General features: G+C 40.4%; 2 protein-coding genes across 2 annotated transcripts; both read left to right on the top strand.

Moving 5' to 3' along the window:
* The first annotated feature begins 3,255 nt into the window (after positions 1-3,255).
* LOC111227392 (homeobox protein Hox-D4b-like) lies at positions 3,256-4,682 on the top strand. The gene is made up of 2 exons (XM_022752839.1): positions 3,256-3,691; positions 4,348-4,682. The coding sequence occupies exons 1-2, from the start codon at positions 3,256-3,258 to the stop codon at positions 4,680-4,682; spliced, it is 771 nt and encodes a 256-aa protein (XP_022608560.1).
* Positions 4,683-8,485: 3,803 nt separating this feature from the next.
* mtx2 (metaxin 2) lies at positions 8,486-13,212 on the top strand. Its single transcript, XM_022752837.1, has 10 exons — positions 8,486-8,525; positions 9,226-9,273; positions 9,364-9,410; positions 10,061-10,133; positions 10,549-10,625; positions 10,860-10,952; positions 11,093-11,131; positions 11,228-11,353; positions 11,485-11,561; positions 12,168-13,212. Exons 1-10 carry the CDS (start codon positions 8,486-8,488, stop codon positions 12,325-12,327), a joined length of 780 nt encoding a protein of 259 aa, XP_022608558.1. The 3' UTR covers positions 12,328-13,212.
* The last annotated feature ends 6,502 nt before the right edge of the window (positions 13,213-19,714 follow it).

Below are 19,714 nucleotides of genomic sequence, written 5' to 3'. Positions count from 1 at the left end.
TTGACACTGTCAAAGAGGTATTATCCTAACTATGTTTATTTTGGAGGTTGTAGTTTGTAGTGGTGTTAAACCTGGTTTTCTCACTACAACCTTAATAATACAGTTGAATAAACTCAGGTCATCATAAGCTTTGTAAAAGTAGAATATGTTGCCGAGCCGTTGCACTGGACAGCAGTACATTGTATAGGTGTGTCTAATAAAGTGGCCAGGAACAGTGAAGAGCTTGGCACTAACTGACAACGCTACATCAACAAAGGTCAGACATACTGATTAAAAATGCTCCTGCAGCGTTGTTCTGAATGACTTATTATCAATGAGAGTGTTCAAACATCAACGCATGATTTCAAAATATTTCTGACACCTTTGTATAGTAACAAATGAGACTGTGGCTGGGACAAGGCTGACTCTGTTTAACGCCGCTCATCCACTGGTGTTTATCATTATCATTTTGATGGCATCTACTTGTCCAAATACACCTAACTTTTAGTTCCCTTTCCAGTGGAGGAGCAGCTTCTCCTCCTGCTACTTTGTTCTGTAAATCCCTCTCCCGCTGTGCTACAAGACCGATTTCATGCAGATTTACCAACTACACATCCACCCTGTCCACAGTGCACTGTTGAGGCTGCCAGTCTTCTAGATGATGGACTCACTTTCTTACACTAATTACACATATGTATCAAAATTAATGTGGTACGCCCATAATGAGTTATTGATGTCAAAAAGCTACATGCTACAGCACCATTAATGGTTTCAATAAATTACACAATGACACTGATGCATCACACGTTGACCATCGGAAACATACAGTTGTTAAAAATGGAGGGATGGGTTGAATGGTGATGTTGGGCTCTGTAATTATAGAGCGCTGGAAGGTAAAACGTCTTCAGTGAAAACATGCGGGTGTAGAAATCTACGTCAACAACAAAAAGAAGTCATCAGCGGCCAGCTGTGACGTGAGGCTTCGCCTATATATACCCTGTAGAACCGAATGTGTGTGGAGCTGCCTCAGTCACAGATTGGGTTCTAGGGGAGTCTATGGGCGATGACTAACCATCTATCAACATCCATGGAGGGGGAAGGAAAAACTGAGTGCCGTTTACAGAGATTTTGCTTTGCCAAAAGGAAAATGTACGTCTCCAGCTCTCCTACAGTTCCACACTTTCCTACATTACAAGCTGTACCTGACTGACATTTGTGTTACGCAGAGAAGCTCCACTTATTTGATGAGGAAGTGACATCATCGTGTCACACTGTGCTGTTTGTGTCCAAAACGACCATCACACTGAGCTAGACACTGTACAATATGATTACTCCACTGGATCTGACTCCCCGGTGTCATTAAGGTCTCCGCAGTTAAGTCTTAATTAAGAAATCAAAACAGCAATGTGGTTACATCACAGGTAGGCTACAGACAACAGAACAATACCTTGATCTGTAGTGTACATGTAAACCTGAAGATCTTAATCACAATGTGTTAAATGAATTGCTGCCTAAATTACAAATCACCTCTGCAGCCCATTCAGATGCAAGTGTGGCTGTAATTCTTTTGTTAAAAAAAGAACATCTGTAGCTTCATCTCCGCTGATACCTTCATGTCACCAATTGTCTGATAGAAATTAAAGTTTTCAGTATAATCTATAAACGGCTGAACAGCCTACTTAATGGAAATGTTGTTTTCTTTAAATATAAAAACTAAAATGCTTTGTCTTTGTAGCTGAACGACGTTATTCCACCACTGCCCTATGAGACAAAGATGAAAAATTGATTAATCTGACAAATCGTGTGAGATTTAGCCACTTTATTACCTACACTGTGGCCTATCGGTGATTTTCAGTCATTCATTATGAGCTCCTCTGAACAAATGACTCATTAGATCAGATAGATTAAGCCCATATAATCCCCAGTTCACTTGTACTCTGTCAGCCATGTCAAAACCTTCAGACCCATTAGACCCTCTGCATGAGCTGCTTTAATACCCCAGCCAAGCAAAAACACTTTCTTCCTCCTCTCTTTATTAGAGGATTATTACAGGCTATATACAGCAGAGGTAATGGCGGGCCTACATCACAGGAGTTATTAAGAGGTCTTGGCTCAGCCTCAGACCTTCAGCATCCTCAGAGAGCAGCTGCAGCCACACAGGAAATCCTCATGAAATCCTGGAGGATGTAACACAGATTTATGGTGCACTTCTCAGTGCAAAGGTGACTATTTATTTATTTATTTATTTTTTAAACGTGGCATTTGTTATTTTGCATTTTGGATAGAAACGAGTGTAGTTTAGACAAGACATTACCTAACGCTGCAGTGCGCACGCAATAGCAGCATCCTCATTAAGTTATATGACTTTGTCTTCGTGTGAGGGCTTCAATTTAGCATATTCCCCACTTATCTCTTTCAGCGTTTTCGATTTTGCATCCAGCATAATTCACCCTGTCGCATTTTATTCTCGTTCAGCATCATTTTTTAAGCCAAGCAATGCGACCCCCCCTCCCCTCCTTTAAAAGCCGAGGTGGTGGTGGTGAACGGGACACCCCGGGCTGACCTCAGCCTAACAAAGCCAACTACTAGTCACTGTCTGGGAACCTTTTATCCCATTCTTTTATTGGAGGCCTTTCTGACCGGCCACGTTTTGTTGTCCGTCCTTTGACTCGCCACAAGGCCAAATATGGCCCCGCCGTCCTTCAATATGGGCGAGATGAATTTTTCAGCTCCGGCCATCTGTGTGGGGGTAAAAGTCAGTCAGCTAAAAGTCATAAATCTACAGTCCGAGCATGTTCAATAGGTGAGAGGGAGGGGGGTGGGGAGTGTGCAGATGAAGATAGATAGATAGATAGATAGATAGATAGATAGATAGATAGATAGATAGATAGATAGATAGATAGATAGATAGATAGATAGATAGATTTAATGGTAATTGTTCTCTTCATCACTCTCCACATGTCAGCAGTCTTTAGGATTCTTAAAGTTATTTTTCAAAGTCCACAAACATCTCCTCTTAACCATTTTCCTCCACCACCAAATCTTCATTAGTCCCATAATGAACATTTTTTTCCTTCAAATTATCCCATTACGTCGGACATAAACAACACGAAGTGCTGCCTCTCATTGGCTGGCCGCAGGGTCACGTGGCCCGCACGGCCGTCCGTCTATTTGACAGCCGCAGGATGGCTTGATGCCAGAGGGGGAAAAAGAGACAGAGAGAGGGGAGAGAAAGAAAAATTAGTATTCTCCTACCAGCCTCGCTATAAATCAATCATGGAGTCCTACGTGGTGAGCTGTAAATATGCTGAGCCGCAGTTCCCGCCTTGTGAAGAAGATTACAGTAATTTTAGTGACCAAGGGGGGTATTATAACAACCCTCAGGACAGTGGTAGTTATGGAGGGGGCTACCAGCCCATGCAGCCTCCTCCGCCTCCATACACACCACAACAAACCGGCTATCAACACTCTTTGCAGGGGCATCACCGGGAGGATGGAGAGGACCACTCGCAGCAACAAAGTGCGCCCTTCCCCGGCTACAGAGAGACAGACGTCCCCGCTAAAGAGAGATTCCCCGTGGGTGACCTGCAGTGCCAGGCCTGGATGACCTGTCCAAAGCCGGCTCAGGTGCAGAGGAAAACGGCCCACCAGGGCAAAGACAAGCCGCCTATTGTTGTCTACCCTTGGATGAAGAAAGTGCACGTCGCTCATGGTGAGAGATCCTGAAGATTTACATCTTTCTATCTCTGTTCCACACTCTCTCTATTTTATTTCTCCATCATTTCAGTGTGTCGTATTCCCTTGTTTATGTTTTTATCTGCCAGATGCACTCTCTCTTTCTTTCTCTCTTTCCCTTTCTTTCTTTCCTTCTTTCTCTCTTTCTTTCTTTCTAGTGTTTTGTCCATTTGTGAGCACTGCTTTTTGTTGTCGAGTTATTTATGATCTCAGTGAGAGTCAGGGAGAATTACAACCACTATAAAGTTTTATGGCCCTGCCACAGCATGTGTGTGTGTGTGTGTGTGTGTGTGTGTGTGTGTGTGTGTGTGTGTGTGTGTGTGTGTGCGGTTGAACAAAAAGCTGCAAGTTAAAAGTAAAAATTGTGTCTTGGATCTCCTCCCGGTCAACCACAAGTAGCTACGGATTAATACTGGAAATCACCACGCGATAATAACTGCGATAATGTTTCAGTAAGATTCAGTTATAGATAGGGCCATTGTTAATTTAGTGAATAGGCTATTGTTATATACCCTAACAACACTAATATTCATGATAGAAAATAAAACAAATTTAAATTAAATTAAAGCAGTATAATCAGATGCATTCTCTGGATTTAATTCTCTTTCATTATTTATTTATTTTTTTTTATAGTTAATCCAAACCACGTGGGACCGGAGCCAAAACGGTTGCGGACAGCCTACACGCGCCAGCAGGTCCTCGAGCTCGAGAAGGAGTTCCACTTCAGCCGCTACCTCACGCGCCGCCGCCGCGTCGAGGTGGCCCACACGCTCTGCCTGTCCGAGCGACAGGTGAAGGTGTGGTTCCAGAACCGGCGCATGCGCTGGAAGAAAGACAACAAGCTGCCTAACACCAAAGGAAGGAGCAAAAACAAGAAGGCAACGGACAACAACAACAACGACAACAGCGGCAGCAGCGTCAGCAGCAGCGGGAGCGACAGTACTGTGAAGACGGTGATCACTGTGTGACGGTGGGAGACACAGGTTGGCCGTCAGAGGCAGCCATGTTAGCACCTTCACTCTCCAAAACTGATGTTGCTAAATTGATCCAGGGTAACTGCGGTCCTGAAACAATTCTTAACTGCTTTAAAATCATCCATCCACAGACCAGCAAAAGGTTTTATAAATACTTTTAAATGTCTGCCTCATATTACAGTTGTTTTGAAATCCGTCTGTTGTACAGAGGTTACATCCAGTTTTGGTCTGATATTTCATTCATTAACAAAAGTCTTTGAGTCTTACATTTAGGGCTGCAATTAGTGATTATTTCATTATCAATTATTGTGCTGATTATTTTCTCAATTAATCAGAAAATGGTGAAATGTATCCACCACAGTTTTTTGTCCAAACCCCAAAGATATTCACTTTAATGTGATATGAAAACAGATAAAAGCAGGAAATCATCACATCTGAGAGGATGAAAACTGCATTTTTGTTTTTGGCAATTTGGCATATAAACAATTAATTGATGAGGCTATTAAAATAAATAAAATAAACAATTATTTTTCTGTTTATCAACTAATCAATTAATCGGCTAATCGTTGCAGCTCTGCTAAGACTGCTGCTACAAGGCTATAGAAGGTCTGACATCTCTGGTGCAATTAGGGAATTGTTTTGTTATACATCCAGTATTAAAAGGCGCTAAAGCGTGGTGCCTGTAATTTATTGCAGTCTTGCCAAACTCGCGGACAGATTGTGTCTTTTGGAGAAAACAGGGTTTTATTTCTACAGGGTAAACATAATACAGGGTTTTATAATAGCTACCTAAAAGATGAAACAGCCTAACTTATGAATATGCACATTACCAAAATGTTGTTTCCACAGACTGGAGCGTAAAAGGGGAAAATAAAGTAACAGAGACAGGAAACAACAAATTGCTCGGCGGCTGTCGTGCAGAATGGTTGGACAAATAATGTTCTAGCTTTTATTTTGTACATAGAGGAGCATCCAAAAACAATGCATATTTCGTAGGAGAAGTAGCCATATGCAGAATTTTCTCTTTTTCTTTTTTTTTTTTTTTTTTTTTTTTTTTTTTTTAAATCTTCATAAGGTGAATACACTTCAATTTACGGGAGATATCATACATTCTTGCGCAAGGGAAATAAATAAATAAAAACAGCCAAATTGTATGTAAAGCTTTTCTAATGTACGAAAGTGGCTGTAAATCCAACACATTTTCTCAGGGTTACAGGGTTTTAACGAAAAGAACTTTCTGAAAGGTTTGTTTGATTCAAGCACCGAGAGGTTTAAAATAATCCTCTCTGAAACAGCAAAATGTTGCATTATCAAAGTCTATGTTCTCTCTTTGATTCCAGTTTAATATGCTATTGATTTCTATTTTAGCCTACGCCAGTACTTATTTTTATTTGTATTATTTAGAAGCACATTTTATTCTTCGTAGCATCATCTGTGTTTTTTGTATGTGTTCATTTTTGGAAAAAAAGTAAAACTCTTCGTGTTAAAAAAATTTTTTATGTGAAAATGTTTTGATAAAAATTAAAAATGTTTGAAATTGCAGAGCGAAGAAAATGTTTTCTTTATCTCTCTGACACACACACACACACACACACACACACACACACACACACACACACGTTTTGACCGTATTGACGCGGAGGACGGGTGTCTTTTCCTACGGTGAAAGGTGACGGGTTGGTGAGAGGATCAACGGAAGTGACGTAAAAATTACTCCACGCACGGTTTATGAATGAAATAGCTATTAATATAGTGTGTGAGGGACAGTAATGAATATAACACAAACTTAAATGGAGTCATCCTCTGTATCATACACGATCTTTGTTACAGTTATTTAACGGCGCGTGACCCATGAGGTCAGCCAAGACAAATATCCAGTCCGTGATGTCTCAACTGAGACGCTTCTTAAATGTGACGATCCTCTCCCGTGGCAGGACTTCAAAAGCGCACAGAATTATTCCGCAGATAAACTGTGATCCTCAACATTTCATCATTGGCGCGACAGTTTTTGTACACACTGTCTGAAGCCGAGACAGAGAAACAGTAGCCTGGAGGACCCGGTGTTGGAGGCACCATCTCATTATTTATAGGAGCGGCTGTTAAGTGAAAACAGGGGAAACGTAAAGTTTCCAATGTCGCCAGAATGTAAAAATGCTAAAATATGATATCAGACTTCGATATTACCCGAGATGTTACTCTCGTTTACATTGTAGGCTGCATTACACACTGACTATCAACCTTCAAAAATTATTCATAACCATTTGGAAGATTATATTGCCTAGGATCTTATGACTTCTATGCGCTTTTACGCACACTTTACGCACAGCGTACAGGCTACTTTAAGAGAGAAAAGATCCTCTCTGTCTACAATATATATGTGTATGTGTGTGTGTGTGTGTGTGTGTGTGTGTGTGTGTGTGTGTGTGTGTGTGTGTGTGTGTGTGTGTGTGTGTGTGTGTGTGTGTGTGTGTGTGTTAGGATGTAAGGGAAGTGAACGCCGAGAGCCATTAATTGGTGGCTTCCGGTCGAGACGCGGTCAAATGTGCAGGAAAGGCACAGCAGGGCTGACCTGGAGTATCTATCATATGTTGGGGATCAACCGCAAAGCTGGTCAGTCAGGCCAGCAAGCGCCCAAATATTCACTCAGGAATGGAGGGACAGACTTTACTTGTTTTGCTCTGCTGTGGCAAATAGCCTAACCTACAGCAAACCACTAAAACACTATGGAGCTATAAATCTGGAATTTAATACTCTGATTCTGTTCTGTGCACCAGATTAGATATCTGGTCCCTATTTTTCAGTTAACACAAACAATAAATATGTCTACATATGCCCACGGACAATACATTTTGTCCAAACTCAAATGGACAAGAATAGCAGCCTACAAAATCAACTACGGACTATATCTATTCTAACAAATGCCGTTTAATTTAATCAGTCTTAATTATCTCTATTGTATACAATGAAAAAACATTTTTTTCTTGTTGTATCGTGTTCGAGCTGTTTCTGTCTGCGCTTGGTGAACGTTGTGCATGTAGACAACTGCATGTAACACCAACCTGTCGTTTCCCAGTCTGACAGTGGTGAAGCAGGGATGCCCCCGTGTGGTTGCGCTCCGTAGTGCAGCCTGAAAGAGAGAGAAAAAAAGGTACATGTAAATTAAGACATGATAAACTTCCACACTTGAGTCAGATCAATTAGAAATGTTCTCATTCAGGGAAAACAGCCTACATGGCAATATTTATGATAAATTATAGTCTTCTGGATAAATAATAAACAAAACCTTTGATTAATAAGATTAGAATAACACTGGATTAGTGTATGGACGTGATAATAACATATACGTGTACATACATATAAACAACAACATGTATTATGGCGACAAATTACGCAAACAGATTAGCAATACATATAAACGTTTGCAAAGCTCAAGGTCCTATTGTTGAGACTGTGTAAAAGGGCGGAAGGACTGGAGGCGTTTTACAGGACTAGCTCATGAGGTGTTTCTGTTATTTTGTCCACCCTTTGTATGAACTACCAGCACGTAGCAGACTGTAGCAAAATCCGCACAACACCTCCAGTAAAACGCTGATATTAAAACAGAATCGAGGAAGATGCAGCAGTCGCCAGGTCCGGAACTAAAAATCGAAGTAACAGTTTCCGCTCGGGACATAAATCGCTGGCGGACCCGTCGGTGACTGCAGAATAAACCCTTGCCCTTAAACTTGCATAGAGTGTAATTGACCCCACATCTCATCATATTTATTATCTATCAATAAGGATATAACAGCAGCACAATGTCTCTTGCGGCAGATGCCTTCGTGTCGCAGATGGCAGGTAACATGCTAACTTCGCCCTTCGTTTCTGTCGTTGTTTATTTAGCTATCGTTAGCCACCTAGCTAACGTTTGTCCTAGATGGCTAACCGAGTGTAGCGCCCATTAGATAAATTATGCTAATAATAAAGATTCTCGTTTAAAATACAAACCCTGGGAGGACGGAAGATTAAAGCAGGAGCAGTTCAGGGGGGTTCACGTCGATGACAGGCGTGTTTCCAGTTAGAAATACACGATTTAATCCAGTGAAATGCCAGTAAATCATATTAAATTGAACCAACGACGCCAGGTCCAAGATGAGCAGCACTCCTCTGAGCCATCTTGGATTTTACACGGCTTATATAGAAGTTAAGGGTTTTTTTTCCCGCGCTCCATGAGTATATGTGGTGATGTCTTTTCTGCATCCACACCTGACATCAACCTGGACCCCCCCCCACCTGAACTGTTGCTGAGAGGTTAACATCTACTGTGATGGGTTTATAATTATATGTTCAATATTTGTCCTTTAAGCAACTTAATTTGCACTGAATATCTGAAACTCATTGTTTAATGTAGCGTTAATTTGAATATAAATTAACGCTACATTAATCAATGAGTACACTAATTTACAGTTAAATTAGCAGAATGTCAGTTGTTAAACTTGAAAGGTTAAACCACAACCTTAACACTTTCTGTCTGTGTGTCTGTTTTTGACATCGACAGCTGCTGAGCCTTGGCCTGAAAGTGCAACCTTGTACCAACCGCTGAAGGGTAAGTCGGTGTTTGTCTGACCTGGAGAAACAGTATGAATGGTTACTGTTAATGTGGTTGTTTACTTCACATTTCTGTCATTTTTTCCAGAGGATCAGATTCTGCTGTCCGACTGCGCCTCATCTCTTGCTGTCCAGGTGAAGTTCTGTTTGTGTGTGTAGATATATCAGCATACACAGTAGTGTGTAAAAGTTTAAGGCCACTAACAGTACAGTGAGGGCACTTTCAAAAATAACTCCACGAGTAGTTTTTGTGTATCAGTTAACGTCATACAAAGTGCAGTAAACAGAAAAAACCTAAATCAAATCAATATTGGCTGTGACCACCCTTTGCCTTTAAAACAGCACCAGTTCTACAGTTTTTCAAGGAACTTGGCAGGTAGGTTCTTCCAAGCATCTTGGAGAACTTGCCACAGTTCTTCTGTGGATTAAGTCTGTCTCAGTGTCTTCTGTCTCTTCATGTAATCCCACACTGACTCCATCATACTATACTGAATATCGCAGGATGAATTTGAGATCGATCAGCTACTGTGAGATGGATAAGAATCTAAACATTCAAAGCACCTAAAACTTTTGCACAGCCCTGTGTGTGTCAGCTTGTATCTTGTTGTGGATGTTGGTGTCTGCATGCGTGATACCTCTCTTTGACTTTGTATGTTATTCGATAGATAACTTACTTGATTAATGGATCATCAACATGATCATCATTTAATTTCCCGTCGATTGACTCACCTCTCAGTTAACTGTTTCATGACTAATGGACCTTGTCTCGTGTCTCTCCTGTGCAGGCCTACCTCAGGATGTGCAGTTTACCAGTGCAGGTGGTTTGCAAAGCAAATGCTGAATACATGTCACCCTCTGGTTAGTACACGTGCTGCTCTCCTCTGTCGTGTTCCTTTATTGTGATGCAATGAACACAGTGTCTTTGTGGTGTATATAACCTGATTGGGTCTAAATCCAGTCGTAACATGTTCATATCGACCAAAATACCAGTATTTGGATACTGTTACTGGTTTGGAAATTGATTAATGCTAAGTTTTTATTGGAAATTGAATGTTAACACTTCTATGCACTTCTCAATCTTCGTCTATCTCACTGCAGAATTTAACAATATTAACTTTGTAAGCAGTTTTGTCTAGATCTAGATGAAACAGCAAGTATTTTTGACTGAATGCAACTCAAGGACGTTTTTTGCTTATATGTGTTTCAAAAAGTGAGTCTAATGATTTTGAATGACCTGTGTCTTTCTCTCTGTTTTTTTAATGGCTCGCTGTAGGTAAGATTCCCTTTATTCATGTAGGGAACCAAGTGGTGTCAGAACTTGGGCCAATAGTGCAATTCACCAAAGCTAAGGTGAGTAACATGAACTGACATTGGTGTTATTATTGAATTTATCACTGCCCGCTTATTGTTCAGAGACATTTTAATCAAATTCTTATGTAGGTCTAATTTTCTGGGCTTATTACTCACTTTGGAACTCACTGGTAGTCTGTTAGTGTGTTTATTTATTTATTCATTTAGAAAAATAGGATTCTTTCAAGCTTTGAGGAAAACAAATTTTCTCCCTTTGTGTTTTTGGGTTTTCAGGGTCATTCTCTGAGTGATGGTTTAGACGACGTTCAAAGAGCTGAAATGAAAGCATACATGGAGCTGGTCAACAACATGCTGCTTACTGCTGAGGTACACACACACACACACACACACACAGACACACAGCTGAAACAATAATACTGGTACGTGAACCTCAGCACAGTTGCTCACAATTCTTATATTACTGGATAATATCATTCAATCTTTCAAGTCTCCTCTCCTCTTCACAGCTGTACATCCAGTGGTGTGATGATGCTACAGCTGCCGAGGTGTGTATACTTTACTGTATACTCTTTGGATTTTTTATTATTATTTTTACATTGAGAATTCATTGCCTCTAAATCACATGTATGTGTTCTGTGCAGATTTCTCGCCCCAGGTACAGCAGCCCTTACTCGTGGCCTCTGAGTAACATCCTCGCCTATCAGAAGCAGTGGGAGGTACGCAGGAAGATGAATGCCATCGGCTGGGGAGGGAAAACCCTGGAGCAGGTTAGCGACCACCTGGGACGTATTACAGTTCTTTTCAGGTTTCCCCAGATGGTGTTTATGTTTTTGTTGTCTCACAAAATGTTGACGTGAAAAACACAACAATTTTCTTGTCCACTTGCTGTGTGTTTCAGGTTTATGAAGATGTGAGTCAGTGCTGCCAGGCTCTGTCCCAGAGGCTGGGAACACAACCATACTTCTTTAATAAACAGTAGGTGTCTGTCTGTCTGTTTGTGTGTGTGTGTGTGTGTGTCTGTGTGTGTGTGTGTGTGTGTCTGTGTGTGTGTGTGTGTGTGTCTGTGTGTGTGTGTGTGTGTGTGTGTGTGTGTGGTAGATTGTTTAATGTAGCTGACCTTAAAGAAGCCCAAGCCAGAATGGACAAAATGTTTGGAAGCATCTGACAGCGTCTTCTTTAGCACCACCTTGTGGTGCAATACTGTAATAGCTTCTTAATCATCCGAAAGATCTTTCTGTACCACCTGAGAATATATAGTGTGTCTTAAGGCCTTTGAACAATTGATGAAAGTTTGTAAACTCTGTATCTTGATGTCGTGTCTTTTAACCAGTCAGCTCTGATTTTTTTCATATGAAGCTGAGTGAAAGAAGTGGATGAAAGAATTGTTAGGGGTAAAGAAGATTCTCAGTATAAGCAGAGATGCTATGGTGCATATGATCTAATCTAAACTTTACTTGCCCTTAAGGTCAAAAAATGAGACTTTGCATCACAGTGTAACCAAAATTAAAGTAAAAATCATTAATGACATGGTTAATTTCAGCAGGAATATACACTGAGTGTGTGTATCTGTGTGTGTTGTAGGCCTACAGAGCTGGACGCGTTGGTGTTTGGTCATCTTTTCACTATACTGACAACCAGACTGACCAGCACTGAGCTGGCAGAGAGGATCAAGAGCTACAGCAACCTGTTGTCGTTCTGCAGACGTATCGAACAGAACTACTTTGAAGGCAAGAGCTCCTGAAGGACTGAAAATAACCTCTCTGTCTCTGTAATATCTCATCTTGTACATTCTCTCTCTTCCTTCTCTCATTCCCTCTCTGTAGTACATAAGAGGTAAAAACTGCTTATATTCATTTCCTTGTCCCTCCCAGATTATTCCTTAACTCTCTATTTGCCTCCTACTGGTACATCATTGCATGCTGCTGATTGGAGTCCAGAGGACCCAGTCTATTAAAGGATTAAGAAATGTCAATTGCACAAAAATAAATATTCCAGGAAGGGAGCTCTGCATATAACACGTCACACCTGCTACTCAGCCTGATCTGCATATCTGTTTCTGCATTGCAGGAATGAATAAAAGTATTGATGATAATAATACAACTCTTAATGAATTTCCAGAAGAAGATCAATGGGCAGGGTTAGAGCTCCCAGATCTTCCAGGGATTTAGCACCAGGCTCAGCGACACTTCAGCTGAGTGGATGCTTCTTGAAACAGAGGCTTAACCTTATTTATTTACATTTTCCATTTCCATCTTCCTCACTTTGCTCCGCAAGAACGGTCTACTTGTCCATGTATCATTGTGCATTTACAAATACCCACAGACTCAGAGAGGTTGGGTATGGGTTTTACAGCTGTGTGACTGCCTTCAGAGGGCGGGACTCCACTTGAACTGGGTTCGAGGTCGAACTGCTTGCTGTTTTTTGCTTTTTTTCTTTAGAAGCTTGTGAGAAATGTGAAACAGTGTTGGCATACCTTAAAAATCCAGATCTTGCTTTTTCTTCTGTACAAAAAACAAAAACACATGAACATAATGATGAAGAGGATGTGTTTATTCCTTAGTTTTTCCACTGTTGTTTTCTTTGTGTGAATGGAAAGTGCCTACAAAATAAAAGTCATTCAACTCAACACATTGTGCTTTCTGTTGTTGTTTTTCCCACCAGCAAAAAAAAAACTCTGGCTTAAGCAAGGAAGCTCATTCAGCTGTCATCTATCTTTAAGTTCATAACATTTGATTTTTGGTGGCATCATAAATGTAGGGTCAATGGTAGAACAGCATATCAGACTATGCAGGTGTACCTAATAAAGGGGACACTGAGTGTGTAAGTGATACTGGTGTCAAAAATAAACAATTGTGAAGTGGCACATTTGATTCTGTTTTTGTGTAATAATTATTAATGATATTAGAAATGCTGGAAGCCTACTGACATCAAATAATAAAATCCCTCTAGTCCCAACCGTCACTTAAAATGTAAAATTCATGACTGAAACACTCAACATCTGACATATTTCCATGCACAAAAGGCAACAAAATTAAGGAACACAGACAAAATTTGTTAATTAAATAAAAGCACGGCTTCAGTCTTTGAGAAAAATCCCTTGAACTCTATATTTGGGGCTTGATCCACTCGGCTGTGTGTGTTTCTGCCTCCAGGTCTCAGACAAACTCATGTCTGATTACCCCTGATTGCCCTCCAGATGAGAAGTTAGTGTCTGTGATCCAGACGGTTCCAGGTTTCCTGCGAGGCCACAGTTTGACCTTTGAACTTCTAGGACCGGTGACATTATGAGTGATGATTTGCAATGACCAAACACTGCACAGTTAGAGGTCATCAGCCAGACAGCAGACAGAGAGAAATAAACAGAAAAGACAGAGAAGTGGTAGTCTACAGTTATTTGTGAAGTATCACCGCGTCTCCAAGCCTCAGGTCACCAAAAACCCAGATGGTTAAAACAGAACATTTAGACTTTAGAAACATGCTTGGCAATGTACATCTCATTTCAGGTCATTTTTTTTTTGTTTATTTGTGTATTATTCATATTTTGGAAGATAACTGGTTAAACAGATGATGTGAGGTATTGTCAGTGCAGCTACAATGTGTTTTGGTGTTAGGTCTTTACAATCAAAGAGTCAGGGCTTCATTCAGCTGTAGACTCTCTCTCAACCCAATGGCTATTTATAACAATACTGGACTGAAACAGTTGTATGGTGTAGAGATAGAGATGTGTCAACTGACACCAGCTTAGCAGCTTCGTATGTAACATTAGTGTTGTTTTATTTTCTTGTAAATGAACACTGGATATGACTAGAAGCATGGTGAAAAGTAAAATTAACACATTTATACAATGTAGAATTTATCAAGTTTGTGTGACTATTGAAACACAAACGGCCAAACAGTGGGACAGTGTATTTAACAAGGTTAATCCAGTTAAAGCTAATCTTTTACTATATTCACAATGTGTAGAAAGTGGGAAATGTGTGGTAAAAAGTCCATATATGACCCTGACCCCCCTAAAGTCCTTGTTTTTGAACTACCATTACAACTGAGTGTAATTTACTGAGGATTGTAATTACTGACTTCTTCCAGGAGGGGGCAGCATGAGGATAGAAAAGGATGCTACTGCTGCAGAACCTTGAAGGTTTAGTGACCGTGCTGATCATAGCAAAATTATATTAAGATATATTTAAGAAACTAAATGAAATGTGAATACAGAGAATCAGTTTAATTTTTAATTACAGTTTTGTGCAAATTTCTTGAGACAATTGAGACAATGATTTTAAACATTTCCCACTGAGAGAAGTGTCTGCTGTTTTTAACATTCTGTTCTTCTTGGTGGTGTCTGTGCGTCTACATAAAAAAAGAACAGAAAAACAAATTAAAGACAGCATTTAAACTGATTTTTGCTACCTAACAGCATAGTTTAGAGCTCTGTCTTTACTTTTTATGCCACATTTCGTGAGTGTAGCCTCTATATTGGGTGGATTGGTTTCTGTTCTGTTTTAATTGATGATGCAGCTGTTTGTACTGGTTATCATTGTGTTTCTCGATACCTGCTGGGTCATGATGCAACAAAATGCAAAAAAACATTGAGGAATTTGAATGGGTGAAGCTGTAGAGTGTGAATGAACCCAGAGTAATTATTTTAGTTTTTCTCTGGTGTGTTTTATGTGGTGACATGTAACACTCACTGTGAATGTGCTACTTCTTTTTCCCCATTTGACACTTCATCCTCATAAAGGGAGACTTAATGTGTGATAAGATAATGATGTGCGCAACATAAATTATATTAGATCATATATTAGATCATCAGATGTTTGAAGATGACATCATATCCCATTTCCAGCAATGTCAAAGATCTACACTTGAGCTGAGTCCTGGTCTCAGAAAGGAGCAGAGTGGGAATAAAGACTGGTCCACCAGAACCATCTGGAGACACCATCACTTACAGCCAACTACAAGTTTGTAGCTTTAGAAAGTCTAGCATAGCAATTCAAACTGGACAGTAAAGCAGGAGATACAGCACCAGACATATTTGAATTTCAGTGTATTTCTTCCATGTTTCTGTAATAAAATTTTGTAGACCTGATCTGAGATCTGATGCTATAAAACTTGACCGGTGATTGAATTGGACTCACTGGGAGCTGTGGTCCTGAACTCACTCTGCTGGTCAGCTCCTGCTCTCTGTTGCCTGCAGAGTTACTGCTGCTGGATGCACAGTTAATTAAAGCATATGGATTTTCTTGGATTTCCTGGACACATTGCTATTCATGTTAAGCTGGCTGCCTCAATGTTTAAAAGGGTTCTGTAAATGTTTTAAACAATAATATTGCAGCAAACAAACAATTTTCTATGTAAAGATATAGTGGAGTAATGGCATCCTTAGCAGAGTAGGAAGTCACCCCCACCGCCCCACACCCTAACATGCATGTACATGTGCATGTTAGTGCATGTGAGTCCCTCCTGTTAAAGGTTGCCCCTCCCCTTGTTTACAAAAACACAGGGACCGCCTACAGGTGAGATGGTACAGTGCAGTAGCAGCATACAGGTGAAAGCAAAATTTCCCTCCACTGAAGAAACCACGTTTTCATCTAAAAAGGCCTCAAAGAAAGAGAGAAGACCAGAGTACAGGTGGACTGACCATGGGGACTACCAGCTCAAATCCCGATGGACTTGTGGCCCATCAAAACATCCATAAAGTTTTTGAAGTTTCCCGGCTCTGTCAGTGTCCCCAAGTCCAAGGCTGATTTTCTTTCCCAGCCGACCATGGAGTCAATACCGCTCTGGCTTTACCGAGCTGGAGCCGCTAAAGGGCCCCAGCTCGATCCGGAAGTGGCTTTTCTTCTCCTTCATAAGTAAGTAACTTGCTTTCTACATAATGTTACATGTCTATTTTTGTTAGTGACCGGCTAAAAGGCACGATAACGGTTAGCTAACTTGCTGTTAACCCGGCAAATGTTACTAGCATGTTGTAGCTAGCAGGCTAACTGTCGGCGTATAGCAATGCTAATGTGGGCTAACGGTTTTGTGTGGGTTGTTTTTAGTCGGCTCTCGTGTACATAGGGTAACTTTATCCAGCTGTGCTTCTTGTTGTATGTTTTGTGGCGCTTTCACTGAGCTTAGTAACACTTTGCTGACCAAGACCGCGAAGGGAGGGAAGGGGAATTGTAGCCAAACGGAACCCGGAAGTGTGACCGACGAAGCGTTTGTTTAGGTCGGAGATGCTGGTGATTTAGCGCGACATCTAGTGGCTCTGACCTCTGTGTGTGTATTTGAGTGTGTGGAGGGTGTTAAAATGCAGAGATTTAGTGTGTCTGTGCATGTGCTGTGATCTGAAGTGTCAGATTAGACAATACCACTGGAGGCTGATAATTACACAGCTTGATTATCAGTGTGAGTCATGATACATAATCTGTACTTTCTAAGAGAGAGAGAGAGAGAGAGGATAGCAGGAGAAGGTTGTTTTTATTGTATCTGGTGAGTGTGGGTGAGGTGGTTTACGTATACCGGTGCATATGATGCATATTTTTTTAATTTGATAAAAAGCAGTGCAATAAGTCTTCTCCAATGCAGTGACCCAGTGTCTCTCTAATCTCATTCACATAAACAGGATTAGCAGACTTCTCAGGTGTCAAAGCACAGAGACAGTTTTAGTGATATGGAGGCCCCAGGCAGACAGAGACCGAGCTGAGGGCCTGTTGGTGTGTGTGTGTGTGTGTGTGTGTGTGTGTGTGTGTGTGTGTGTGTGTGTGTAAACTACGCATACATAGACAATTTGGGAGAATGTGTTTGTACATGGCGAAATCATCCCACCCTAGGAAACATAATTTCATTAAGGTTGAGCAACTGCCTTTGCAAAAATATGTCATGACACAATCCCTCACATTCACTGTGATTTACCACCACCCTGCCAAGGCTCGTGCCATGACGGCGCTGCAGAAAACCCTGCCCTTCTCTACTCGCATTACACACTTATGGCGAGAAACCCCCCCCCCACTATGTGCAGGCAGCTGTTTCAGTGAACAAAGCCAAATCAGTCTTCTCACTGAGGGGTTTTCAATGCTTGCTAAATGGCGTTTAGTCAGTTAGATTTACATTAATTCAAATTCAATCATAATTATAATTTTGTGAAAACTAAAACCAGCCACAGTCACTATATCATACTTTATGTCTTAACCCAGAAAAATGACTGCATTAGTTATCCTAAGTCACGTACATTTGCCATTGTTTGCATACAAAGTTAAAGGAATATTGCACACACATTTTACACAAAGTTTATTTGTCATGAGGAGTTTGACACAGCCTGTGAAAACAGTTTTATAATATCTTTGGGAAATGAAAGATATTATTGAGTTGCATTATGGGAAATGTAAGTCCATATACTGTATGTGTGTGTTTGTTTCTTTGCTTGTGGAGAAAAAAAAAACGACTCTATGGGTAATTTGAAGAAGTGGCTTATTATCATTCATAGTTAGGTAGTTGATACGTAACTATGGGTTACATTGTCGTCTAACCCTTACAAAGCGCTTGTTTGAACCCAAACCACAATCTTTTCCTATAACCAGTTGTTTTCGTGCCTATTACCTAACCAAACCTTTTACCATATAAGATTTATCTTTCCAGTGATTTTTTAAAAACAGTTTATCTGCGGCATATCTCCTGAGATGCTGATTCTGAGTCCTATGATTCGTATCAGAGAATAGTGACAAATGAGCTACATGGTTGTGGAGGTTGGAGGATTTACTGGTTCTCCATCATGTAGGAAGGTGATCATGCATTCTTGTGTGTGTGTGTGTGTGTGTGTGTGTGTGTGTGTGTGTGTGTGTATCACCCTATGTGATGTGTGACAAAGTGTTTTTTTTTTTGTTTTTTTTTGAGGCGATGTAGATTTGAGTGGAATAAAGAGATTAGCTGTGTGCCGATAATCCTCTCCTCTTCCCGAAGTCCGTCTCCTCATACTCAGACACACACACATGCACGCGCGCACTCCAACATTTCACTTCTTCCCTCTTTCGTGATTTTTATGTCTCGTCTAATCAACCATGTTGTTTTTTGTAGTCGTGTTAAGCCTCATCCTTCACAGTTTATGCTGATAAAGTTGCTTTGATGCAGCAGACTTAAAATCAAAATTTACATTTTGAAAAACCACAATAAGTCTGATTTGTCTCAGGAAAGGTTGCTGTTTACTCTAATAGGCTTAAACATTTCAAGGTTTCAGACTCTCGTGTTCTCCCACTTTGCTTACAGTAATTAACAGTTTTACAAACACATCACCTAATGGTTTATTCTCACCATGGTGGAGTAGGCGACATCCATTTTAAATAAATACTAGATGTTCTTTGCTCCCCCACATGGGACTCCCAAGTTCTTCAGCAAGTTATATAAGCTAAAATAATGCACTTCAGGGCTCTTATAGTGCACTCAGCTTTATAGCAACTAGTCCATTCAGGTGTAGGAGGGATTCATGTTGATGTCTGAGAGTGTAAGTGTTCATGTATATTTTTTTCTTTCAAAATAATGAGATTGTAAACCAGTCTAGGCTGCACATGCCAGTTCTCACTTATCAGTATATAAATGTGGGTGAAGAAATTAGGGACGTAAAAAGGACAAAAATGTTGAATTAGAGCCCAGAGTGTGTGTTGGAATACGTCCATCATAGCAGAAGGGCTTTATTCCAAAACACTTTAAATCCATTTTATAAGTAAGCTGTTATCTGATGGTTTTCTGCCAATGTTTTTTTAAAAAAAACAAACACTAAAATGTCACTGCTTTGTAAGTCAGTCAGCAACTCCAGTGATGATTTAGGATTAGTGTTGTGGTCAAGACAGCCATTATTTGGGGTGTTTCATACAAGAATCTCAGTGTCATTTATCATCAGTATGATCCATTTACATCTGTCTGTGTCTAGTTTACAGTGCAATCAGTGACTGAGCTCCAAGGTCACGCATGTAAACTGAAATGAAAGCAGAGTCTTTAGCCAAATTCTGGCAGAAATATGAATGATTAGAACATAATGAATATATGGATGGTTGGAGGAGAAGTGGATTATGTTGTATGAGTGGTTTTGAGACTTTTCTCCACCACGAAAGCTCGTCATTGTTGGAATCCACTGTGAACTGATCTCAGCCTTT

Source organism: Seriola dumerili, unplaced genomic scaffold, assembly GCF_002260705.1.
Source record: "Seriola dumerili isolate Sdu_G_001 unplaced genomic scaffold, Sdu_1.0 BDQW01000187.1, whole genome shotgun sequence".
NCBI classification, from domain to species: domain Eukaryota; kingdom Metazoa; phylum Chordata; class Actinopteri; order Carangiformes; family Carangidae; genus Seriola; species Seriola dumerili.
The sequence above is the reverse complement of the archived record's forward strand: the minus strand, read 5'-3'. Positions and strand labels throughout refer to the sequence as shown.